Source organism: Penicillium odoratum (genome assembly GCF_028828045.1).
Source record: "Penicillium odoratum strain IBT 22623 chromosome Unknown utg000002l_segment0_segment0, whole genome shotgun sequence".
NCBI classification, from domain to species: domain Eukaryota; kingdom Fungi; phylum Ascomycota; class Eurotiomycetes; order Eurotiales; family Aspergillaceae; genus Penicillium; species Penicillium odoratum.
Genome location: NW_026643144.1, coordinates 395,458 through 419,189, shown reverse-complemented (window position 1 = coordinate 419,189; position 23,732 = coordinate 395,458). Strand labels below are relative to the sequence as shown.

The 23,732-nt window shown below is 47.8% G+C and overlaps 12 protein-coding genes across 12 annotated transcripts; 6 read left to right on the top strand and 6 right to left on the bottom strand.

Moving 5' to 3' along the window:
- Positions 1-47: 47 nt before the first annotated feature.
- Positions 48-595, bottom strand: N7520_002205 (MGMT family protein; the record flags this gene model as incomplete). Its single annotated transcript, XM_057136140.1, has 3 exons — positions 48-210; positions 299-425; positions 481-595. 3 exons carry the CDS (start codon positions 593-595, stop codon positions 48-50), a joined length of 405 nt encoding a protein of 134 aa, XP_056998826.1.
- A 165-nt stretch (positions 596-760) lies between these two features.
- cwc26 (putative cell cycle control protein (Cwf26)) lies at positions 761-1,765 on the top strand (the record flags this gene model as incomplete). Its single annotated transcript, XM_057136139.1, has 1 exon — positions 761-1,765. The coding sequence occupies one exon, from the start codon at positions 761-763 to the stop codon at positions 1,763-1,765; it is 1,005 nt and encodes a 334-aa protein (XP_056998825.1).
- Positions 1,766-2,385: 620 nt separating this feature from the next.
- Positions 2,386-3,799, top strand: N7520_002203 (putative nuclear envelope protein Brr6; the record flags this gene model as incomplete). Its single annotated transcript, XM_057136138.1, has 3 exons — positions 2,386-2,482; positions 2,531-3,417; positions 3,467-3,799. The coding sequence occupies 3 exons, from the start codon at positions 2,386-2,388 to the stop codon at positions 3,797-3,799; spliced, it is 1,317 nt and encodes a 438-aa protein (XP_056998824.1).
- Positions 3,800-4,484: 685 nt separating this feature from the next.
- N7520_002202 (uncharacterized protein) lies at positions 4,485-5,958 on the bottom strand (the record flags this gene model as incomplete). The annotated part of the gene is made up of 5 exons (XM_057136137.1): positions 4,485-4,582; positions 4,634-5,465; positions 5,516-5,590; positions 5,649-5,774; positions 5,845-5,958. The coding sequence occupies 5 exons, from the start codon at positions 5,956-5,958 to the stop codon at positions 4,485-4,487; spliced, it is 1,245 nt and encodes a 414-aa protein (XP_056998823.1).
- Positions 5,959-6,493: 535 nt separating this feature from the next.
- On the bottom strand, positions 6,494-9,538 carry N7520_002201 (uncharacterized protein; the record flags this gene model as incomplete). The annotated part of the gene is made up of 1 exon (XM_057136136.1): positions 6,494-9,538. One exon carries the CDS (start codon positions 9,536-9,538, stop codon positions 6,494-6,496), a length of 3,045 nt encoding a protein of 1,014 aa, XP_056998822.1.
- A 186-nt stretch (positions 9,539-9,724) lies between these two features.
- Positions 9,725-11,404, bottom strand: N7520_002200 (uncharacterized protein; the record flags this gene model as incomplete). Its single annotated transcript, XM_057136135.1, has 1 exon — positions 9,725-11,404. One exon carries the CDS (start codon positions 11,402-11,404, stop codon positions 9,725-9,727), a length of 1,680 nt encoding a protein of 559 aa, XP_056998821.1.
- Positions 11,405-12,677: 1,273 nt separating this feature from the next.
- N7520_002199 (Hsp70 family protein) lies at positions 12,678-14,950 on the bottom strand (the record flags this gene model as incomplete). The annotated part of the gene is made up of 11 exons (XM_057136134.1): positions 12,678-12,877; positions 12,938-13,070; positions 13,130-13,310; positions 13,378-13,395; positions 13,461-13,558; positions 13,608-13,707; positions 13,758-13,992; positions 14,039-14,105; positions 14,171-14,215; positions 14,268-14,716; positions 14,767-14,950. The coding sequence occupies 11 exons, from the start codon at positions 14,948-14,950 to the stop codon at positions 12,678-12,680; spliced, it is 1,710 nt and encodes a 569-aa protein (XP_056998820.1).
- A 705-nt stretch (positions 14,951-15,655) lies between these two features.
- Positions 15,656-16,152, top strand: N7520_002198 (uncharacterized protein; the record flags this gene model as incomplete). Its single annotated transcript, XM_057136133.1, has 2 exons — positions 15,656-15,703; positions 15,814-16,152. The coding sequence occupies 2 exons, from the start codon at positions 15,656-15,658 to the stop codon at positions 16,150-16,152; spliced, it is 387 nt and encodes a 128-aa protein (XP_056998819.1).
- Positions 16,149-16,881, top strand: N7520_002197 (uncharacterized protein; the record flags this gene model as incomplete). The annotated part of the gene is made up of 2 exons (XM_057136132.1): positions 16,149-16,407; positions 16,460-16,881. The coding sequence occupies 2 exons, from the start codon at positions 16,149-16,151 to the stop codon at positions 16,879-16,881; spliced, it is 681 nt and encodes a 226-aa protein (XP_056998818.1).
- Positions 16,882-17,663: 782 nt separating this feature from the next.
- Positions 17,664-17,897, top strand: N7520_002196 (uncharacterized protein; the record flags this gene model as incomplete). The annotated part of the gene is made up of 1 exon (XM_057136131.1): positions 17,664-17,897. One exon carries the CDS (start codon positions 17,664-17,666, stop codon positions 17,895-17,897), a length of 234 nt encoding a protein of 77 aa, XP_056998817.1.
- A 1,798-nt stretch (positions 17,898-19,695) lies between these two features.
- Positions 19,696-21,791, bottom strand: N7520_002195 (serine/threonine-protein kinase; the record flags this gene model as incomplete). The annotated part of the gene is made up of 5 exons (XM_057136130.1): positions 21,543-21,791; positions 20,590-21,407; positions 20,459-20,537; positions 20,179-20,413; positions 19,696-20,133 (listed from the first exon to the last, which is right to left on the bottom strand). Exons 1-5 carry the CDS (start codon positions 21,698-21,700, stop codon positions 19,696-19,698), a joined length of 1,728 nt encoding a protein of 575 aa, XP_056998816.1. The 5' UTR covers positions 21,701-21,791.
- Positions 21,792-22,420: 629 nt separating this feature from the next.
- On the top strand, positions 22,421-23,533 carry N7520_002194 (metallophosphatase domain-containing protein; the record flags this gene model as incomplete). The annotated part of the gene is made up of 1 exon (XM_057136129.1): positions 22,421-23,533. The coding sequence occupies one exon, from the start codon at positions 22,421-22,423 to the stop codon at positions 23,531-23,533; it is 1,113 nt and encodes a 370-aa protein (XP_056998815.1).
- Between the last annotated feature and the right edge of the window lie 199 nt (positions 23,534-23,732).

Genomic DNA, 23,732 nt, shown 5'->3' with positions numbered 1-23,732 from the left:
CTCATAATCTATCTAGCGACAAGAAAGCAGCATGATCAATCACGCGATTATGTTGACTGTTCATTGTCCTCCTCTTCTTCACTCGGTAGCTGCTTTGGAAACCAGCCATAACTTGAGAAGTCAATGTAAAACTCGTTCATACTGTCCGTGGTCACAACGACGCCTTCTTCTCGCAGTGCCTCTGCTTGCCGCTCTGCGCTTCCAGGGCCACTATGAGATCATTAGCGGTAGGACAGGATCCCAAGATAACAGCGCATGATCAAAGAGAGGAAGAGCAACGTTTAAGAGCCGTGCCTACCGATGAGAGATCATCCCTTTGGCATTGACAACTCGTTGCCAGGGGACAGTGCTGGAATTGAAATGCAAGCCAGAGTCTGCGGCAGGTAGAGATTTCAGACACACACCAACCTGACGTGGTCTTTGAGCTATGGATCAAATTGTGTCAGCAATACGTGCGGCATAACTAAAGATATTTCTTACGTTCACCCAGCAGAAGGGCAATGTGGCCGTAGGAGGTAACTTTGCCGTGAGGAATCTCTTGAATTGCTGAATAGACAGCATTTGCCCATGACTCCGCTTCCTCCGACCGAGGCATATTGAATGGCCTAATTATATTCTGGGTGAATGGTTATTCCCTAACAACAAGTCAAGTCGAGGCGGATACAAACCTCGGGAAAACATTGTTCCAGCTATTGATAAGCGATAAATCACTGCCGCGACCAAAGCTCAAGACGTGCACTACACCAGTATTCAACTCACCATGCCCGGCTCATTGGCAGATTACCTTGCCAAAAACTACCTCAACGCAGACCCAGCGCCTGAGCGCCCAAAAAAGAAGCGGAAGAAGACCAAGACCGACACCTCAGGTTCTGGCCTTCTCATCGCAGACGATGACCCACCAGACCTCCGAAACAGCAACACAACCCTGAACGACGATGACGAAGACAGCCCCTTCATCGACACATCAGCTCAAAGTACCGAATTCCGCCGAGCTAAAAAGTCCGGCTGGAAGACCATCGGCGGAGCAGCGGCCAACAATAAAAGCGACCAAGCAGCCGCCGATGCAATCCTAGCTTCCGCCGCAGCTGAGCGCGAGGCACGACGAGCCGACGATGAAGACTCGCCCATGATCGAGAGAACAGAGGAAGACGGGCCCCGCATGGAATCTGGCGCACTAGCAGGTCTCCAGACAGCAGCACAAACAGCCGCGATGATGAAAGCACAAGAACGCCGCCGCAAGGCTGAAGCAGCACTATTCAAAGACCCCGCAGCGGTGGACGAAAAAGAACAAGAAACAATCTACCGTGACGCGTCCGGACGAATCATTAACGTGGCAATGAAGCGGGCGGAAGCTCGTCGCGCCGAAGAAGAGAAGCGCGTCAAGGAGGAACAAGCTCGCGAAGCACTTATGGGTGATGTACAGCGTCAGCAGCGGGAGAATCGACGACAGGAACTACAAGAGATTAAGGCTATGCCTCTTGCGCGCACGATCGAAGATGAAGCGATGAATGATGAGTTACGGGAAGTTGAGCGGTGGAATGATCCTGCAGCGCAGTTCTTGACACAGAAGAAAGGGCCTGGGGCTGGTGCTTCTGGGCTGCCATTGTATCGGGGTGCGTTTCAACCAAATCGATATGGTATTCGGCCTGGTCATCGGTGGGATGGTGTTGATCGGGGGAATGGGTTTGAGAAGGATTGGTTTGCGTCGAGGAATAAGAAGAGTCGTAATGAGACACTGGAATACCAGTGGCAAATGGATGAGTAAATCCTGTTATTGCGCATTAATTCTTATTACAATCAATTTGAATGGGTGCTGGCGCCTGTTCTGTACAATTGCATTTGAATAAGATACGTAGATATTCCTTGTGACATCGGGTCATTCTCCAAATTGAATTAGGTTGAATAGTTGCGAGAATCAGCGATTGTAACGCTGATGATCACTCATGCGTTTTGGTTATGTATCATCCAATCGAGGGCGTCTCTGGTCTTGACCTTTGTACAGCTAGCTGCACCCCAGAACTACAAAGAAAAAAGTTCTCGATATTCCAGTGGGAAGAATATCGATCAAAGACCCAGATAAAGTACTAAATACTCCCTGCTGTAATACATACTTGCTGCCCGATAAGGCAATCTGTTTTTAATTGCTAGACCTGCAGATGGTGGAGTTAGCTGATCACGCCTAGACCACCTACTAGTAACGACATTGATTTCCTTGCATTGACATACTAGTTATTCGATGGTGAAGTTCTGTTGTTGAGCTACTACAATCCCTTATGGATATGTTTTAGGATTACGTTTTTCTAGCTCCGAGCGGGTTCTGTTGCCCCGGTGTTTTTTTTACCAAAACAACTTCTCCCCATCCATGATCCACCCCACCACGACAAGATGGTACGAACTGCTGAAGGTCCGATGGACTTTGAATGGCAGAACCGTCCTGCAATGGATGTGACATCTCCATTCTCCCACCTGGAGACTAAGAAACGTAGGCTCCCTAACTCCTACCATTCTAATCCTACTGACCCATCTTCAGGAACACACAGCGCATTCGGCTCACCAGACAAGAAACCACCTTCCCTTCGTCCTCCAAACTCCCAACCCTTTCTCTTTTCCCAAAATGATGCCCCTCTACCAACCCCCAAGTCCGTCTTTGGTCAACCTGCCTTCATGACACCGCGCAAAGTGGACCTCGACTTCTCCTCCGGCGCCGAGAACTTTTCCTCCCCAGAAAATGCCGATAACGAAGATACACCGGAACAATCGAGGCCTGAACGACGGAACTCACTCTTCAACATCTACGGTCGGTTTGGAGGAAGTCCCGGTCGGGGTGAGATTCCCCGCATGAAACAGAAACCCTATTCCAGTGGAGCCCTGCACAAGGTTCAAAAGAAACGACGTCGGAATCAGGAGTTGAGTCGGCAGGTCAAGCTGGAAAGTGACGATGAAAGTGACCAACCGACCGATCACAGAATAGCCAAACCGGGGAAACAAGGGAAAGAGGTCACAGAAGCTGCCCCTTCGCGCATGTCCTCTTTCTCCGAGTTCTTTGCCTTGCTAGAGGCGCATCCTAATGTTCCTAGCATCCTGTCCTGGTGGGCTCAGCTGATGGTCAATTTATCGCTGTTCTCGTTGGCCGTCTACATCGTTTTCACCTTTGTTTCGGCTATTCGCACCGAGTTCGAGCACGCGGCCGAGCAAGAGTCCGATACTATTCTAGCCGATATGGCAAGATGCGCCAAGGATTACGTGGATAACCGATGTGGAGGAGGAGATAGACTGCCGGCGTTGGAAAGTGTTTGTGAGAATTGGGAACGTTGCATGAATCGCGACCCGGCCAAGATCGGACGCGCCAAGGTGTCTGCCCATACGATGGCCATGATCATCAACAACTTTATTGATCCCATCAGCTGGAAGGCAGTGGTATGTCTCCTGTTCTGGATCACTTAATCACCTACTAACTTATTTTCAGGCCATTTTCCTCGCTACTATCTCTACAGTGACTGTTGTCAGTAACTGGTCATTCCGTTCTTTCAGAAGCAGACAAAGTCAGCCAGACTTCTCCCAACATAACTACCCACAGCCCCCTGCGCATGATTACATGCATCAACAACCACTCCACCTCCAACATGCCTCGACTTTCGGTTACTACGGACAACCCGATCCCCGACAGAACAACTACACCCAAAACCAAGACACCCCATTAATGCTCGAGAACAAAGGGATGGATTTTGTGACTGAACGGACTCGCGATCGTGAAAATCACCTCCGCACACCGAGTCCGTCAAAGCGCCGATTCGCATAATTTCTTGTTTTATATTTGTGACTTCAGGCGTCTTGCATGGGGTTTGTCAGCATACAGGAACATTGGACGGGACGGATTGGAACGGTGTATTTTACTCTCTTTACTTTTTCCTATACCAAAAGGTTTTCTCCGATCTGTCGCTTTGGAAATGACGCACCTTAAGGAGGTCAAAGTGTAACTAGAACTGTACGGTGAGAGGACATAAGTATTTGCAGCCCTTGCTGTGTTCTGCAGGTCAAGAACTTCCAGTACAGTATAAGATAACCCTGTCGAACGGCCGGTTTAGCTCTAGTAAGCCATATCCATTAACCTATAACATTGAGATTTTTGAATAAAGCAGTGAGGTAGGAGATCCAGTAGACGTAGGTGAACCTTCGGAGATTTAAATCTTTATTATGCCCAAGTCCAGTTCTTTCAGTATCTGTTCTAAATTGCGCGGCACCGTGGAACAGGTATTATGACTTCCTTTTCCCTCTTAGACTGCAGCTCTGCATCTGGCTCAACTGGAAAACAGTCACTCTTCCATGTCAACACTTGCTCTACCAGGTCTCTCTATAAGTTTATTTCATCAGCAAGAATGCCTCTGATAGGGACAAGCCATAGGGACGCAGGACCTAAAAGCAGCTCCTGCTCTTTCAAATCACAAAATATCAGCTGCTGATCCCCAACTTAGTGAGTTCTCATGTCATAAATGAGGTGTAGAGGATTGGCGATGTTCTCGTAGCAGTTGGCTGGAATATTCCCACTCGTCATGACCGAAGATATAGGACCTCATGGATAAGACTTGATAAAGTGTGTTAGCATGTGTCCTCCAACCCGAGAAAGTACAATTACCCTCTTCTTCAGGCAAAGGTTTTTTTCCTGACTCCCGAGCGAAAGCTTGAATCTTCATTGCGCGATCCCGGCGGGCCTTCTCATATAATTTTAAGCGTGCAGGAACCTCCTCTCTTTTCATATCGCCAGTAAGCATGACGGCCAGAGAAAGACCATCTTCAATGGCCATAGCGCCCCCGGATGCGGCGAAGGGGAGGAAAGGGTGAGCAGCGTCCCCCATCACCGCTAGGCGATCATTAACCCATGTAGACAGGCTTGGCATGTCAAGAAGTGACCAGATGCTCAAAGTCTCCGAATCTGCTTTCTTTAACATCTTGTGGACCCGGTGATCATAATTCTTGTAAATATCAAGCAGGGCAGTTTTACCAATGGATTGATCCCGGCTATGAGAGATCTCATGAGTGAGAGTGTCAGGGTGGATGCAGACAAAGTTCAACACCTCATTGTTGACACAGGGGTAGATTACGACCTTGGTGTTGTCATTGTGCCATACACCAACAACCCCGTTTTCACGTACCAGGTCGGCTAACTCCATATCCTCCAGAAACTCTGCTTTAGGCACCATGAACCGGAATGCATTTTTGCCTGTTGTGAACGTTTGAACCTCATCCCCGGAGACGTGACGGCGTGTCACGGAATGTACACCGTCCGCACCTAGAACAACATCGCCATGGAGAGTCCGTCCGTCAGCGAGCGTGACAGTCGCAGTGTGGGGATCTACATGTGACACCTTGCTTGAGGTATGAAGTGCCACAGGCTTCCCTTTCCCTGAACCCCGCGCCTTTTCCTTCAGGACCCTGTGGAGATGCGCACGGTGCATGAGAACCCATTTCTGAATTTCCAAAGTTAGCCGGATCAAAGGAACAAGGAGCAAAATCTTACGTGTTTCCAAATGTTGCAGGTTTCAGAAACGTGCTCAGTGAAGTTGAGCTTGCCCTCAGCGGTGAAGTTACGAATCTGCAGTAAGATATGAGTTCTGGGAATGTTCAAGACAAGCCAAGAATAATTGGCGTACCTGCTCCGCCTCGACTGCTCCGTAATGTGCAACATCAATACCAATACGTTTCAGTGCACCATTGGCATTCGGGGTCAGGTGAATCGCGGCACCCACTTCGTTGGCAAACTGAGAACGCTCGTACAGCTGTTATGTGATGTTTCTTAGCCAACCTGCACTGGAAACTCTGGTAGTCGGTTGCGATTCTTGCCTCTACTTCATGTCCCTCTTGGCGAAGACCAATCGCCGCAGCCAAACCTCCAATGCCCGCTCCAACAATAAGCACTTTCAGACCCCGGGTGGCCGAATCCGTGCCAGTAGCGGAAGACATTTCCCTGATTCTAGTAAGGGGCTCAAATGAGAGAGATATAATGCACTTAGAGAGTGATTGATTTAATGTTGAAGAATGTGCCTTGAAATCTCGTGTAATCGTACTTATTGGTGATGATATGTAAAATATATACCGAAAAGCACGAAATTTCATAATATGAAGTAGTATGGCGAGAAGAGCAAGGATTCAAGACAGAGGAATGGGATATACCCATGCCAGCCTTGCTCTCTGAACACGTAATCAGGGTCGAACAGCATGTACCAATGGTATGGGTCACGTCTGTGTACTTGTCTGGTATTCTCTAGTCTCCACCACAGCAATTTAACATGTGGTACGCTGACTAATAAAGTTGATTACATGATCCATTGTTCCGACACACCCCTTCAGCTTTGGCAGTCCTGGCAAAGCTGCGCAGTTGCCATAAATGGTCACTTGAATCATTCAAAGCTTCTCAGAAGCAACAAAATAGACACAATTCCTTCAGAACTGCGATCTTTTCAAAACAGCCTCTACTTACTAATTAGGCAAGTATGACTTATTTTTCTTCCTCAATGAGATGACGCACGTCCGTCAATCCCAGCATCCTGACAAAAGCTTCATGCTTCTGCCTCGGCAGCATCTTGGTGAGTCCGTCCGCGAGCATCTGCGCGGTTGGTACCCACTTGATCCGCACCCTGCCTTCCTTGACTTCTTGTCTCAGCCAGTGCCCGTGAATATCAACGTGCCTGAGCTTGGTATCGAAGGGGGTATCCTCTGCGTTGATCAAGTCCACCGTACGGCGGTTGTCACACTCGATTGTGAGACCCTCCGGATATTTGAAACCAATCCTTCCAAATAGACGATCCCACCACTGTAGTGACCTTCCTGCGTCTGATAGGCCTAATAACTCAGCCTCCGTCGTCGACGTGGTCACGGTCTTCTGCTTGGTTGCCCTCCAGTCCACCGGTCCACCGAAGAACTGGCAAATATATCCTGCGGAGCTAGTCCGGTCACCCATATCCCCATACGAAGCATCTGATGAGAACTTCACCACTTCGCTGTCGTTGTCAACTGGACCGTATTGTATAGCCCAGAACCGTGTGGTATAGAGGTAGCAGATTAAGCGCTCAATTGCTTGGTGGTGCTTCGGACCAGGGTTGGTCAGGAACTGTGCGCAGATAGACGCTCGCTTTGCTGCGTCCGCGCGGGTAATCGTGGTACCATATTGAACTGAGCCCACTCGCTGCTGATATTGGTGGATGCTTTCGGCTGTAGCTTGCTCGTCGTATGGCTCTAGGATCTCCGTGGTTCCCGGAGTCCAGACCGGAGCTCGGTGAGCCAGGTTAAACCGCTCAGCAACACTGGCAAAATAGCTGTCCTGCACTAGCCAGAGCTTTCTCTCTTTGCGATTTCGTAGGATTCTGATCCCTAGAAACCACTCAGCGTCCCCTTGGTCAGTCAGCTGCCAATTCTTCTCGAGTTCCCGTTCTAGCTGCTGAGCACGCTCGCGGGCAGTGTGGTGGCCGGCGATTAGGATATCATCGACGTAGAAGAATACGATAATCCCATCCCCAACAAAAACACACGGATCCTCGGCAACCTGTTGTAAACCAAGCTCTCTCAGTACACGCGCTGCGTCTCGCTGCCAAAGTCGTGGAGCAATTCTCAGTCCGTACAGCGCCCGTAGCAGCTTCCAGCACTTGCCCTGAGTCATAAAACCCTCGGGCATCAGAGTGTATACTTCTGTTAGGAGCTTGCTGTTTAGGAAAGCGTTTACCGCATCTCGCTGTCGGATATCTAAGTCGTACGCTGCGCTCAGGGCAAATAGCATACGGGCAGTTCTGGCTGCCAGTGTGGCAGCTCGCTTGTCTGCGTCTGAGATCGTCTGGAGATCCCCACGTACGCAGATCCTGGCTTTGCACTTAATCAAGAACCCATCTTGATCAAATTTATAAGCATATACCCACATGAGGGGCAGTACTTGTATCCCACGATCCTTTGGCCTTTCCACGACTTTGTACGTCTCTTTGGCCTGTAGTCCGTCTAGTTCAACCCTCATAGCTCGGCTAAAACCTTCGCTCAATGGGTGTTTCCAGACGTCTCGGAATCGTTGTGGTGGAGGTGGTAGGTCATCTCGATGCTGCCGTAGCGACGGTTTTGGTGCTAGAAGACCGGTAGCAAACGCTTGTAAAGTGGTTGTTGTGGTATCGTCGCCGTTGTCGTCATCGATAAACATGGTGTTATAGGCGTAGTCTCGGTCTCGTCTCGATATTCGCACCCTCGGTCCCTGGATGATATTGCTGGTATCCACAGCTGCACAATCGCGATCTTGATCCTTAGGCAATGACCCTGCCAAGTCGTTCTTGGCCGATGTCGTACGATCCTCTTGCTCAACGCTCTCCTGTAGGGATAGCTGTAATTGGTCCTGGAGTTGATCCTCCGGGCTCGGTTCCCGTAGTGATACTGGCGAAACAGGCGTCTGATCTATTTGATTATGGTCCTGAGCGAGACGCTCAGGATCATCCCTCACCCCTTGATCAGTGGTAGTTTCCGCAGAATTGCTTCTAACTGGATAATCCGGTGGTGGGGTATGATCAATTGGGGTTTTGTGCACAAAAACTTGATCTTGTCCCGAGTGTGGTATTGTCGTCTCCTGTGGTTCTCTAGATCCTCCAGATTCTTGATCCTGTATGACGTCTACATCATCCGCATCTCTTGCTCTATAGGACCGTCCCGGAGAGCTCCCTTCTGGGGTACTCTCGGGAATACTCGTACGAGCAGTCTGTTCGTCGAGACCCTGTCGAATACAGTCGACCTCTAGTCCTTCCTCCATGATTGTGGGAGGATAGTCCTCTGGAACTGGTAGCTTCACCCCTTCATCCGGGTCATGGTTCTCTGCCGAAAAACGTCGGTTTTCATCAAAAACTGCGTCTCGGACCATCCTGACCTGACCACGGTGCGGTATCCAGATTTGCCAGATATTCGAGGCCACGTAGCCAACGAGATATCCTATCTCAGCTCGTGACTTCATTTTGTCAAGTTTCGGGATATTGGGGATCCTGCAGTATGCAAGTGATCCATACAATTTGATATTCGCAAGCGACGTCTTTGTGGGAGTATTGACAGGAGTACCCTCGGTACCCTGGTTGAACCCAATAAAGCGCCGTGCTTCATCCCATGGAACTATCCAAGTCCCATCTTCCAATCTCGTAGGCGTACGGTTCAGCAGGTATACTGCCGCTTTTACCGCTTCTGGCCATAGTTTATCGGGTAGTTTTCCTTCCTTTAGAAGCGCTCTCGCTCTAAAGATAATCACACCTCCAGCACGCTCACCCGGACCGTTCATCTCAGGCGTATACGGGACTGTAAACGTGTGAACACACCCCAGCTGCTTAATTAGCAGTAGAATACTCTCATCAACTGATCTCTCGTTATCAGAGTGGAACACCTTAATCGGCAAATTTAGCCAGCGAATAGCGAAAGCGATAAAGCTTCTGATCGCTTCCTGGCACCCGTTTTTGTTCACATGGGTCATTAACCAGTGGAACCGGATACCCTCAACGTAGAAATGGGTTATCCAGCAGTGCTGATTATATCCCATAATGACCTGAATTAGGTCAAAGTAGACCCTCCCGCACCGTCCGTAGTGCTTGCCTATCGGTCTCCGCGAGACCTGTCGTGGAGCGTTGACCAAGCTGCAGACCGTACAAATTTCATCATCCGGTCGCTCTTCCCCATCCTCCGTGCTTCGTACAACCTCAACTCCACTGACCAGTTTCGGTAGTTGCTAAATTGCTGCCTTCGAGACATGGCCAAGTCGTTTATGCCACGTATTAGTATTGGCAGACGATTTCAACGGTTTCTCTGATCGTCGGGTAGCAAGTGCAGTTTTATGCTGGGTGTTGTTTTGGGTCTTGATCGTAGTCGTACGACCCTCTGTTTTCGGCCGAAAAACTGTACGTTCATCCCGCGTCTGTGAGAACAGATAAATATCATGTTCTCGGTAGGTCTCAAGAATAGGTTGATCTCCAATCATAATCCTTCCTTGCTTCATATCCCACCATCCTCCATGGTCCTCTATCCTGCCTAAGGAAACCAAATTGCAGTGAAAATCTGGAGAATAACGGCAGTTATACAAGTTTACCACACGCGGTCTGCCAGTTGTAGGATCCCTTCCGGTGAAGGTTGCTGTACCGACTCCAGCAATTGCGGTCCGATTGTCGCCCGTACGGAGATACGAGGGGTCTTCCTTATACTCGGTAAATTTGGTCCGGTCGTTGCATACGTGTACGCTTGCTCCGGTATCCAATACCCATTGGTCTCGGTACTTGGTATCAACTTCAGTTGATAGGGCGACTGTGGCAAAGCCGACATGGGCTAAGTTTGCAGACTCAGATGTCTTCTCTGTGGATTCATATGAGTTGGATGCGTTTTTGAGCTGGTTTTCAACCCAAACCTTCCACTCTGGTTCTTTTTTGAATGACTTCTTTAGCGCTTCGGAGGCCTTTCGTAGGCCCATCCACCCATCCGGTCTCTGGTCTTCATTCAATACCCAGCACCGGGTGACCGGGTGTTTCATGCCACAAGGGCAGTAGCTCCGGTCCTGAAATGGTCCAGTTTTCCCGTCTTTTCTGTCGGTTCTGGAGGTTTCAGCCTCTGTTTTACCCTGCCAAGTTGACGTGGCAAATGCTGCTTTGGACGTAGAATTGATATTCTTTTTGGTAGTCTCGGAATACGACATAGTATAGGATGTACGGAAGGACTCAATCAGATCGTTTATCTCGATTGTATTACTTCTTAGTACGATATCCTGGAACCGAGCTTCCCACCAGACCGGTAGGATGTCCTTTACAGCATGTAAAAACAGCTGCGGATGCTGCGCAGTGTCACTCTCCACTTTTAGGTTGACCGCTTCATCACGTATCAGCTCCCACTCTTCTAGCCAGGATAGTACGTTTTGACCCTTCTTTGGTGGTCGTACGCACCCTTCTGCCCAGCGTAGCAGGACTTCATTCTGGTGAGACTTTGTGTGTGAGAAGCGCTTCTTGAGAAAGCTAATCTTCTCGTACGGAGTCTCAAGATCATCCATGAGACGGTGTAGCTTAGTATCTGTTGACGCAGTGATCACGAACTCAACTGATTGTAGGCCGTTTTCCACCTTCTCATACCTTTTGAGCTCCTCTTTGTAATCGTCATGGTCGTAGCTATACTCCATCTGACGATCCTTAAACTCTTCCCTTAGGGTCTTGGCTACCTCTGTAGTTGCCCCTCGTGGGATATGTAACCGCGGTCGTGCGGGGGCCTGCGGCTCCTCCAGCACTTCCGGGGCTGGTTTCTCAGGATTGCAATAATCCCATACTTTCCTAGTCTTGGCAAACTGCTTCATCGCAGAGTACCAAGCTGGCCAATGAGAGCTGTTTTTCAGCTTCTCACCCTTCCATTGTGAGACAGATACCGTGGGGTCCATCCTTAGTTGGTTTCAAATGGCTTTCAATCCTTTCTCAATTGTCGTGTTCTTCGGAGGGGTTGACGCGGCAACTTTGTTGTCGTCGTCAGTGATCTCAGGGGTAAACAATCCTGTCGTCGCAAGTCGAGGAGAGCTTCTAGAACGTATATTCAATCAAAATATCACGGTAGGAGAGATAATCCGGGCTCATAACTCTCTGAACACGTAATCAGGGTCGAACAGCATGTACCAATGGTATGGGTCACGTCTGTGTACTTGTCTGGTATTCTCTAGTCTCCACCACAGCAATTTAACATGTGGTACGCTGACTAATAAAGTTGATTACATGATCCATTGTTCCGACACTTGCATAAGGTCATGTGACCATGGAACATAGACTCCGACAACACTATGTATTCGCGTTTAACATTAAATTGATTGGCAGAGATCTGCGAGCACTGTTACTTCTTCCAGATGCTCGGGTTGGACGGCCTCCCGACGCTTCGGCTCCCCGAACTTTCGGGTTGCTCCGAGGACCCGTTGATGACTGACAAGAAATAGGGCCGGTTTATGCAGAGAAGGAAATCTTAGATTGAAATCGCGCTTGTGCCGGGATTATGTTTATAGTTCTAGATTATTCAACTATCATCGCTATCCTGTAACTTGATACCTCAAAACTATAATTCGATGTTTCCACGCTACCATGTAGCACCTTTCTTCTCCTGGCAGACAGCAGGATCTATCTGTCGACAAAATGAGAACGTATTATTCAGTTTGAAATCTCTACGAGCGTTCTGTACATTCCAACGTCTTAGGCGAACCACTCAACAATCTTTCATCCGGTACCCGCACTTCTCGTATGCGGCCGAATGAAGCTACTTCATTTCAGTGAAATACATGCATAATGTAAGCCTGGAATGAAATATTCTATTACCTTGATCTCATTTTTCCTATCTCAGCACCTGGGTGTACTTCAAGTGCTGCATGATTAAATGGCAGCCTTGAATGATATATAATATTGGGTTTGGGCGCAATAACCTTAGAATTGAAGGCTGGTTTGATCATGATCATCCTCAATTTCCACTGCGTAGCTATCTGAATAAAAATTGATTGAGACTCTCAATTCACATCTCGTAGTTCATATCCCTGTCTTGAGCGATAATCAATGGAAAAAACCCCCCTTGACCAATCTCGGGGTCGCATTTGTCATTAGCTAAAAATGTTTCATTCCCATCATAATCCTTTTTAAGCAATGAAGGCGTGAGTACCTCAGTTGACAGACCCGCGATAGCAGCTAGACATACATCGCTCGTACGGTGCCATAGTTCATTCCGTTAAATTCTGACTCGAAAATCCAGGAGGCCGAGGCCGCCGTGAGAATCAAATTGAAACGGATGTCGTAATAATCAATCCCCGTCGAATTTTTACGTTTGATAAAAAGCTCCTTTGAGATCTTGCTGAGGTCTGTTTCCAGTTTGCAGAGCGGGAATACATCTATGTATCTCGCTTGGTTAGTGTTTAGAGGTTTTCGAACTTGATTGGATTGGATCTTACCCGGTCCAAGGCCCTTCGGGGCATTCTCTGTCATGCAAAACATCAATTCATCTGTGAATTTCATTGAGGAGTTCATTGCAACGCTTCGGTAAAATGGAAAACTGATTGGCTTGTCCTCAGAAATCGATTGGCCCTGCCAAAACTCGCGTCAAGAAAGCTGGAAAAGCTAACCAGAGGACTTACTTCACTTACCTTTCGGATGTACCATGTCATCAGATTGTTTGCCATCCACTTCTCCTCATAACAACACCAATATCTGTCCTTCAGGTCGTGTAATACAGGATCAAAACGGCAAGAATAGTTTACACCGTAGTGACATCTAGCTTTTCTGTCAACTACCTGATTTCCCTCGAGTCCGCGATAAACCGCACCCCTATTTTGGTTAGTAGTTTATTCCTTGCGCACATTTTGTGTAACTCCCAAATAACACCACAACTTACCGAACAACAGCCGACCATCTGAATGTCAAATTAGTTCTGTCAGCAATATTTCAAGTCGAAGCTAATATTCATAATATACTCACGCATTGGGGGGCTGCATGATCTGTGTCCCATGGAACCTCAGTTTCAGCCTCTTGTAAAGGTACTCGGAAGCACCCAGGCCGCCGACAAGAATGATAGCCTTGAAAAACTTAGCACTCTCATGGTAACTTGATTTCCAATCTACTCACCTTTGCAGGGCGTCCAGCGGCGTTGACAATATCATTTTGTGTGGAGATTAAAGCCTCGATCTGCGTCACAACTGGATCAAAAATTTCCTGGACGTGCGCACTTTCAGTGTATTAGCACAGACTCGTCTAGCATACTCTGAAGAAACCTACCTTTCCATGTAATGTATGCCGTTCTCTATTCCAGGAAGAGGGATTACATAACCCATGTCGAGATCTTCATCCTCATCTTGAGGCCCTGAGTAATGGTGCTTGATATCATTCTGCCATCGCTGCATTACCACCCGCTTTGTGGAGTTACTCAACTCTTTGTAATTCTTTCGACCCATTGTCTGAATGAGATACTCCTCAAATCGCTCATCCAGCATCACGGAGCCACAAACCTCGCCTGGGGCAGTAAGTACTCCATCCTCAATATTTTTGGGTGATATTACCTGTTCCTTCGGTAACCTCCTCCATTCTCAGAGGCTCAGTCTGTGTAATTCTGTAGGTGATGAGATCCTACTCAAAGGGAAATGGGACATTCAATTAGTAGATAAACATAAATCTCACGGAATGAGACTTACCACAGTTCCACCCCCTGCGTCGCAGACAATGAAGCAATCTCCCTTCTAGTACATCTTAGCCATCTCATAGTCCACAGTATCATTTAGAAACACATACTGCCATTGAGTTAGGCTGAATTGCGCGAATAGTGTAGACCGCAGCTGCCTCAGGCTCAGATAGAAGGGATAGGTGAGAACTCTGGATACCGGCAAGATGTGCTGCTTGCATGGTCAAGTCTTTGGCCTTGTCGGACCATACTCCCGGGGTAGTTAAAACATATTGAATGTTCAATGTTTTCAAAAGATCTCCCAGTCCCCTTCGATCAATGATGTTCGCAATGTGGGACACCATTCTTTTCATGTAATCACCAGCGACATCGACTGGTTCCTTCCGCAAGTCCGAGATGAGATGCTCACTTTCTGCTGCAGGTAACCATCGAACGACTTGGCTAGGATCAAGCAAAAGCTTAACACCCCTGATGGCTGCCTTCATATCGTTGACCTCGTACCCCCATCGGATTTTATCATTCACATACGAGATGAGAGTGAGTGCCTTCTGCGATGTACCTGGTTCAACTGTCAGATCTGGTACAGACCATGGATCGTAGGTATCTTACTGTTTCCTTTTCCAGGCCATTCCTGGATAACCTCAACATCGACGTTGCATCCTACGAAAGCCCAAGCAATACTGCCATTGTCAGCTATGCGTACACTGTCCCATGCCAAGTTGTAAGAGTACCCGCTAAATGTGGTCCCGAAGTCAAGTCCGATGACCAACTTGGGTTTTTTGGTCTCTGCCATGATGTTGTCGGTTGTTCTTGTATTGGTCACCTGGAAGCGAGTTTTAGATTTGGCTGGAGAGAAGCAGTGGTAAGAGATTAGGTTCAAATAAAATATGAGTCGGTGGATAGCGTCACTTAGCCATAATTAATTTCAGTGGTGACGTGATGGGTCGAAGAGCAAAGAAGTGGTAGAATCGTGTTCTGGGTGTTCCCAGATTGTCAAAAGAAGAGTGGTAAGGAGTGAGGTTCAAATAATCGATTAATTTTGAATGAGCTGGCGTGACTTACCCGGAATAAGTATTTGGTGATGGTCTTTTAGTCAAAGAGCAGTGGTAGAATTATGAAGAACGTAATGGGACGTCGGAAGGTATCTGTGTAATTTCTTATTGAGCGATTAGTGTGCAATTGTAAGATGCCAGAAGAAGACAACAAAAGAATTGTTTGAAAGGGTGATGACAAAAAAGATGAAAGATGAAGCGGAAGATTATGGCAATTGCTCCAAATACCTGTTGACCCAAAAAATCACCTTTAATCACCAACGTCTTCCTCCCATAACCTGCCTTCTATCTTCAATCATTTACTTTTACTTCTTGCTGTCCCGCTCTATCAGTATTTCATACCTCAAAAGACAAAAAATTCATGATGAATCGTCTCACTCACCAGTCGTATATTTCCATCATGATGAATCATTTTCGAGGAGGCTCTCCCAGGGGTTCTTTTCATGATGGCCCTGTCTCGGCTGAAGATGCCACACAATGCCATATGGACTCAGGTTTGAATTTCCGCCCATGGATGAATACTCCGTTTCTGACAGCAATAAATCGTGAAGTCAGGGAATACTCAGCACCCTCATCCTTGCAGAAAGAGCTCTACAGGTTACAGTACGAGTTGAAAGAAGCCAACAAGCAAATTGAGAGTCTTCAATGGGAATTGAAAGAATCCATGGCAATTCGCGAAGATTATCGAAAGAGCTTGTCTTCGGAGAGTGAAAGATGGAAGAACCTCGTGGACCATGTTGGTGCATACAGAGAGGACAGTATGATTAATAGAAGGAATCAACTTTGTGCCGAGGAGAAACTTCGACGTCAAACTGAGATGCTCGAGGAATGCCAAGGCAAGTTAGATATTTCGCTACAGATGAACAATGCTCTTGTTGTTAAGCAAGCAGAGCTTCAAAATGGACGAATCATCTGGACGACGATGAAGCAAGATACACCATGAACCAACTTTGTCAAGACACAGAGACATGGGTCAAACGCCATTTCCCTGAAGTCTTGCCCAGAGGCAGACCGGATGACTTCAATACTTATGATCCCTCAGCTCGTTCAAATGGCGATTTTAGACTGTTCTGTGCTATTTACGACTACATTGCATGCAGTATCTTTAAGAAGTACCTGACTCGAACTATGGTCGGCTACATTGATCCTCGTGCCAACGAGGATCTGTCTATCATCGAAAAACAGATACACTTAATATGTGAGTATCATTTCCTTATCACCATTAATCTGGCCTTGTACTAACAATAAAGGCCCTGCACATGTTACTCAGCACTGGCGCTCTGCAATGAGCACGGCAACTTTCTCGATGAGTCGTGAAGATCTGATCAGTGACTGCGGGGCACATGTTGCATCAATGAATGATACGTTGTATAGGCCCCCATCAGCTGATGCCAAGAGACAAAATGAGCAACTAGAAAATCTAGTCTGGAAATTCGTGAATTTCAAAAGCAAGTTGGATGCCCAGGCAGATCGCTATCTCTTTCTTTGGGCTTGGCCTCATACACCCTTCTGCGAACAAACGATGACCAGTTTCATGGGAGAGTCTGATGTGGATGCGGTTGTTCTGTATTGCTTTGCCCCCGCTTTTTTCAAGGTCATGTCGGACAACGAGAAGGTTTTGGTGCGGAAGGCAGTCGTTGTAACTGGCGTCAGGGGGACAGATGACGAGTGATAACGTGCAAGATGTATCTGGCTCTTCAGAAAGCTTTGCAACGGTCAACCATCCATCCCTATTCCCACCCGTAACTCTCGTTATGCTTATGGTTCGATTTATCCTGCCTCGTTCATTCACTCTATAAGAGTCATCCACTGCCTGATTTTCTTACCGTTAAAATCAGTTACTTTCACAGCTTCCAACTTGAAATTTGCTTGACTCTTGAAAAGGTCCTTTGGAGTGGTTCCAATGTCTTGCTTGAGTTCTATTTCTCATTCAAAAGATGTTGAATTTCAACTTTATTATAGTTAATAACCCCATTTAACAGAATATGTTTTTGAACGAGGTAGACCTTAGATCGAAAAAATAGTGAATTATTTCTGAAATAAATTGACTACAGCGTTAACTGCTAGTATTTACGTTTCACTGGGACTGAGGCTGCTAAAATGCTATCATAAATAGACATTAGTCTTTCCCTCCCGAGTGACATCTCTCCTTCGTCTCTTTTCCTTCTGCCACCCCTCTCCCATTCCTTGACCACATCATATATTTTTATATTGAGGCTTCATCTATTTAAATTATATTTTCTATTTAAATTTATATTTCTTTTTCATTATTCTATCCTCTAGTCTTCATTCGCTCTACCATGGCTTCATCAGCCATCTTTGAATCGATGAAAAAACCTTAACGCACTTCTCAATATCAACAGGTGGCTGCAAAAAGAGGTGGGAAAACCCATTCGAGGACTACATACTCAGCGATGATTCTCCAAGGATATGGGACCCCTGCTCTTACACCTCATGGCCCGTTTCTTTCAGCAATTTGACCCTGATAACTCGGACTTCATCAACGTTACCCTGATCTGGCAAACCCTTATCGATTTTTGTGAAGGCCAGTCGTACCAGCGGCGGGGCCCCCGATACCCGCTGCCGATTAGCGGTCTGTTCCTGTTCCGGCTTTGCAGCACCGACTACCAGCGGTACGCCCTTCGTCTTCCTGGCACCATTCATGGACACCAGATTGTCTCACATTAAAGAGGCTCAAGAGACATTGCCACAATCGACAAGGAGCTAAGATTTCGCGTCACGATAGCCTGGGCTAGATGCTCGAATGGAACAGACCATGTCGGCATTCCTAGCTTCTGACAAGATGCCTTGAACCTTGGTGAGAAAGACCAGCTCTGTGTCAAGCGATGCATTTCTAATTTGATCAAATGAAGGAAAAAGCAGGCCTTCAGCCGATGATATCATGGAAGGAAAGTCAGGAGTTGCGAGAGGAGCTTGTTAGAGGAGCTTGATAGCCTTCACAAAATGCGTCAAACCTTCGGCAAAGGACGATTTCTCAATTTTCAAGTCAACCCAAAAGAAAGAGCTGGTGGATAGGTGCAGAATTCGACACTATTTACTATGCCCCGGGGGCCTTCTTCCCACAGAGGAGAACGCGCGAGGCTTGAGAAATGAGTCAGAGGAAGCTAATGCGAGACACTCCAATCTTCTCCAGGCCAACTAATCCCACTTTAAGGTTGTTTAAACCCCGAGGACAACTTCGAAATCCCATCGTTTCAACAAGGAAATGTCCGTTTTCGACAAAAGAATACGCAAAGAATTTTGAGTGCGACTTCATCACAATGTTAGTATTCCTCAATACAGGCTGCCATTAAAATCTAACGAGGTTTTGGTACACAGGGGAAATGTTCCCAACAGAAGATGTAAATGAGAAAGATGTTTTCTGCTTTCAGTCTATGCACCTGGACAATCCCCCGGTCTACATGAACGAAATATGTGAGCATTCAACGGGACTTCAACAACCTGCAGTGGGATTGCGAAAGTCTGTGATTAAAGTTTGAAAAAGGAACGAGCAAAAAAAGGGTGGCTCTTGAATGGAAACTAAAGAACCATGTCTTCTTGTTTGTGGCCATTAATGTTGGATTTGGGCTGTTTACACATTTCCCTTTTATCCTCGCGCTCGCGCACGACGAAACGGAGATGCTCGGCCACTCCAATGGTAACTGGGATAATCGAGGATACCGCATAATCTGAAGTGCAAGCCAGTGCTTTCCCTGTGAATGACAACAATATGCGGAGCCACGATCTCCACCAGACGGAGAAGAAGCTAGTAGTTCCTTGATGTTGTGTCCATTATGCGGCGAGATCTTCCGCAACATTGGGATTACCGAGTTTATTCGGGGAATATGGGATAAAATTGCAATACTTCTAGCTACCCATGTCGATTTAATCAATAACAAATGGCTAGATCAGGCTGCAGGAAGATACCATGGTCATGCATCAATGAATCTAGATAACATATCGAAGTAGAGCAGTACACGAATCAATCAATGTCAAGTTTTCAAGTCGGATCCATCCATCCATTCGATTGAATAAGGTTTTAAGAACCTGCGATCTCTGCGGGTGACTCGCGAATCTCAGACTGGACATGAATCCAGCCCATCACCGTGATCTGTAGGGGCTAGCGTCATGAATGAACAGATGAAAAGGGGAAACAAAATCTATGTGGATGACAGCCGCATCGGAAGAATCGGGAATCAGGGCAAGACAGTATAAGGAGTACGGCGCACCGAAGCAAAACAATCCATCCTCCCCACCGAACTACCGGAAATCAAGGGAAAGGGAAAGGGAAAGAGAATAACAGAGAACCAACCAGTATCAATCCCATAGAAAAAAAGATCGTCAACCGACATAATAAACCAGCAAAACATCTTAAATGGACCGTCCCGTCTAGGGTGCAGCCTTTACAAGATGAGAACAAAGTAAGACAAAGAGAACGCTTGGGAAAAAAGCCAACAGTCCGATCCCGCGTGGATATTTATTCAATTCATCGCCGTTTGACCTCCACTGCCCAGCCGTCAATTCCGTCACCCCGAGTCCCCGGTGCAATTCCTAGATCGATCCCGGCCATACCAGGTGTATCCTGTAACCACTCATGTGAGGCCATGCCACCGGCGTTGGCGCGCTTCTCGGGTGAAAGATCCAGCATGGGTAATAGGAACTCGCTGGTTCGCATGCTATCCTCTACTGTGTAGTGGTACTTCTCGCGAAGGACTTCCGGGAGAGCCCAGTGGCGGAGTCGGTGGATATTGCGTAGCTCGCCCTTGCGGTTGAAGATATCTTGTGACCATTTTCCGGCTAGACACATGGACTTGGGGAATGGGCCGAGTAATTCGATAATTTGGGCGATGTGGTCGTCGTCTTTACCGTACTTGGTTCCGGATTGCGGGTCGAATAGGTAGTCGCCGGTGATAAGTTCAAAGGTCTGAAAGTCAGCCATGTTTAAAAGATTACGTAGGAGAGTACTCACCATGCACGCCATACTCCACACATCGGTACTTGCGCCCCACTTTGCGCCCAATATGACCTCGGGGGATCGGTATTGACGTGTCTGGATATCGTTGGTGAAGTGATGTCCCACCCAGCACGCATTGCCCAGATCGGCAATCTTGACCGAAATGATGCTGGCATCAATCTCTTCCTCGAGGGATTTGGTTGAGCTCTTATCCAGGGAGATACCAGACACCTCTCTCTCCAGGAGATCACTGTATTTATTAGCACTGTATTCGAATTGAATAATGGTAACATACGCTGTCTTTTCTCGCTGCTTTTGCTTGTCATCCTCGTCTTTGACACCGAGCGCCTCCTTCATCGACGGGTTCTCCGGTGCTGCGAGGATTAGTATGTAAACTGCAGGGTTGATCACCTGAGGTGCACTCACTTGGCTCATTCACCATCTGGCTTAGGCTACTGTGTGAGTTAGAAGAGCTGTGCTTGAAGTCGAAGCTGCTGAAGCTGGTATTCAACGGGCTGGGCAATGGCTGGCTGCCTGTGATCAAAGTGCGTCGCCGCCGCCGCCCGTTGCGGTTATCCTCTTTATTCTCTTTCTTCGCCTCTTCCTGCGCCACATGCGCCTCGACAATCTTCTCCACGTCGCCAATTTCAATCAACACATTCTCCGGCTTCAAGTCAGTATGGATGATGCCGCACTCTCGGTGGAGATAGTCCAATCCCAGCAGGACTTGCTTGGTGATCTGCTTTACGAGGGGTAAGGGGATACCTCGGTGGTTCCATCGCTTGATCAGACCAAGCAAGTTCTCACCCAACACCTCAAACACCATACACACGTGAACGCCGTTAGGGCCCCTGTGTTCAAACGAATCCAGCAGACTCACCACATGCTTGCGGCCTGGATGGGAGGGTTTGGCTTGAACGATCCGGTTGAGAAGTTTGATTTCGTCGATCGCAGTCTCAGTGTAGTGGGCAGCGGAGCGCACCACCTTCAACGCCACATGTTTTCCGGTAGTGGTGTCTCTTGACAGCCACACTGTGGAGAAATGACCCCAGCCCAGTTTGCGCACCACAACGTAGCGACCATTGTTGTATGTCTCCCCAACAGCTACGGGATGATAACCACCCTTGCAGTAGTCTTCGGAATCTTCTTCCTCGGCGGTGGTTTCGATTTCATCCCCTGATGAGGCAGATGGTGACCGCGACGATGAAGCGGCAACTTTGGGGTTCGCGGGCGCGGCGCCACTGCTGAGTCGAGAAATGGGTTAGCGATGGGGTCAAATTCGGAGGAATTTTCAAAAGGCGATAAATAGAAAGTCCCATGGGTTTGGGGCAGTCAGTTGGGAAGAGAGGGGAACAAAAATGCAAAATCACAAAACATACGCATCAGCGGCTGGATTTGCATCATTGGTGACGATGGGTTTGAGGTCAGTCCCCTTTCTCCTCTTCTTGCCGCCATTGCCATTGGCAGCAGAGGCAGCGACAGCAGCCATTTGTTTGCCCTTGTTCAATACAGCCTTTGTAAGATCAACACCGTCCATGATGTGGAGATTCAGAGAGGTTGGTGTGGTTCACAGCTGAAGAGGCGGGGCACCGGGATGCGAGTTGGTTGGTTGCGGGAAAACCAAAACTTGGTGTAGGGCGGTCGCTTCACAGCAGAATAACCCCAAAGGACAACGAGATAGAATCAAGTTGGATGTTAAACCGATAAGAAGAAATGGGGGAAATATGTGAGAGTTCGAAGGTTTATGCCCAAAGATACTCTACCCGAAATGGTTTAATGTGAACGTGAATGAGACTTGTTCCGCATGCAGCATGGACGGATGTGGCGAAAGTCGCATTGACCAGGAACATAGAATATATTGGATTGAGAGTACCAGTATATGTAATCAGATGATTTCAAGGATTTTATATTGACATTAAAGGCCGATCAGTCGTAAAGTAGAGATGGTGGAGTAAGTGGCTGGGCTGATCTTGGGCTCAAGATATACAGGATTTATGGAATGTATAAGTACAGTGGAGAGACTTTAATATGAAAGTCTCTGTCGATACCTAGGGATGCCTAAAAACGTATAAAAGAGTTATCCTTTTAGATTGTCTCGCTAGTCTCAGAAGTAATGGTTAAATCTGATTATATGTCTCAATCACCATACAATCATTATGAATATCCTGATGTCACTGACTCCGATCTCCCCGCTTGATGACTACTCACTTACCTAACATCTAAAGTAAACAACTTGCCCTTAACATCGACTTGAATCATGGCAAATCCTTTTATTCGCCCTTCCATTCCAGACTATTTCATCTCTTCTCCACTAGTCGCCCTCCTTTATCCACTCCACCAGGCCCTTCTCCGTCTGCGCGGACCACCTCGGCTCCCAAGTGCCCATCCGATCCGCGTCGTCTGTATCTCCGACACACACACCCTCGAATGGCCTGATGTTCCTGATGGAGATCTCTTAATCCACGCCGGCGATCTTTCTGAAGATGGCTCCGTTCGCGAAATCCAAGCCGCCGTGAACTGGCTCCGCAGCCTCCCACACCCACATAAGGTCGTCATCGGCGGAAACCATGACAGCTACTTCGATACGCGATCGCGCCTGGAAGAAGATCGGGATGAACCATCCAACAGATACGCCACCGTCTCAGCATCCACGGCTTCTATCCGCTCGTTAGATGATTTCACCGACACCTCGTCGCGCATCGATTGGGGCGACATCCACTACCTGCAACACTCCGCCGTAACTCTCGAGTTTGCGCCCCCGTCAAGTTCCGCTGAATCCATATCTTCTGCGACCACGCTGAACTCACGATCCCGCACTCTGACCATATATGGCGCTCCTCAAATCCCTGCTATTGTTCCCCTCGGCCCCGAACACGCCTTCACTTACCCGCCTCACCATGACGCATGGTCTCGCACCGTACCCCCAGAAACAGACATTCTAGTCACCCACACCCCACCTCAAGCCCATCTCGACATGTCCCCAGTTTACTCAATAGGCTGTCCCAACCTTCTTGCCGAAAGTTGGCGTATCCGCCCGTTGTTGCACGTCTTCGGTCACGTCCATTTCGCTGCTGGCCGCGAACCGATTTTCTGGGACGAGGCGCAGCGCGCCTGGGAACGATTATGTGCGTCGCGTCGTTCTCGTGCTAAGTATACTCGCTTGTTTGCCTTGATGGGATTCTTCCGCGATCTCCTCGATCCGACAAGCTGGGTTGATGTGGCAAGGGTGGTGTTTTATGGAGCTCTGGGTGTCGTTTGGGCGCGTGTCTGGGGTGGTGAGAATAATGGTGGTGGATGGTTTGTTAATGCGGCGTGTATGTATAAGGACTCGGGGCGTTTAAGGAATCCGCCACAGGTTATTACCTTGTGATTTAGCCTTGAGCTTGTAATTCATTCCTGTATATAGACGAAGCAACCTTGAGCAATGAATCAATACGATATCATCCAAATCTTGGAGGGAACATCAAAGCTACGACAGGACTGCCAATCCGAGCTGACATGACGACATACATTCACATACTCTGAGCCAGATGTTTCATCCCATGCCAACATTTAGGTCCTTGTACAAT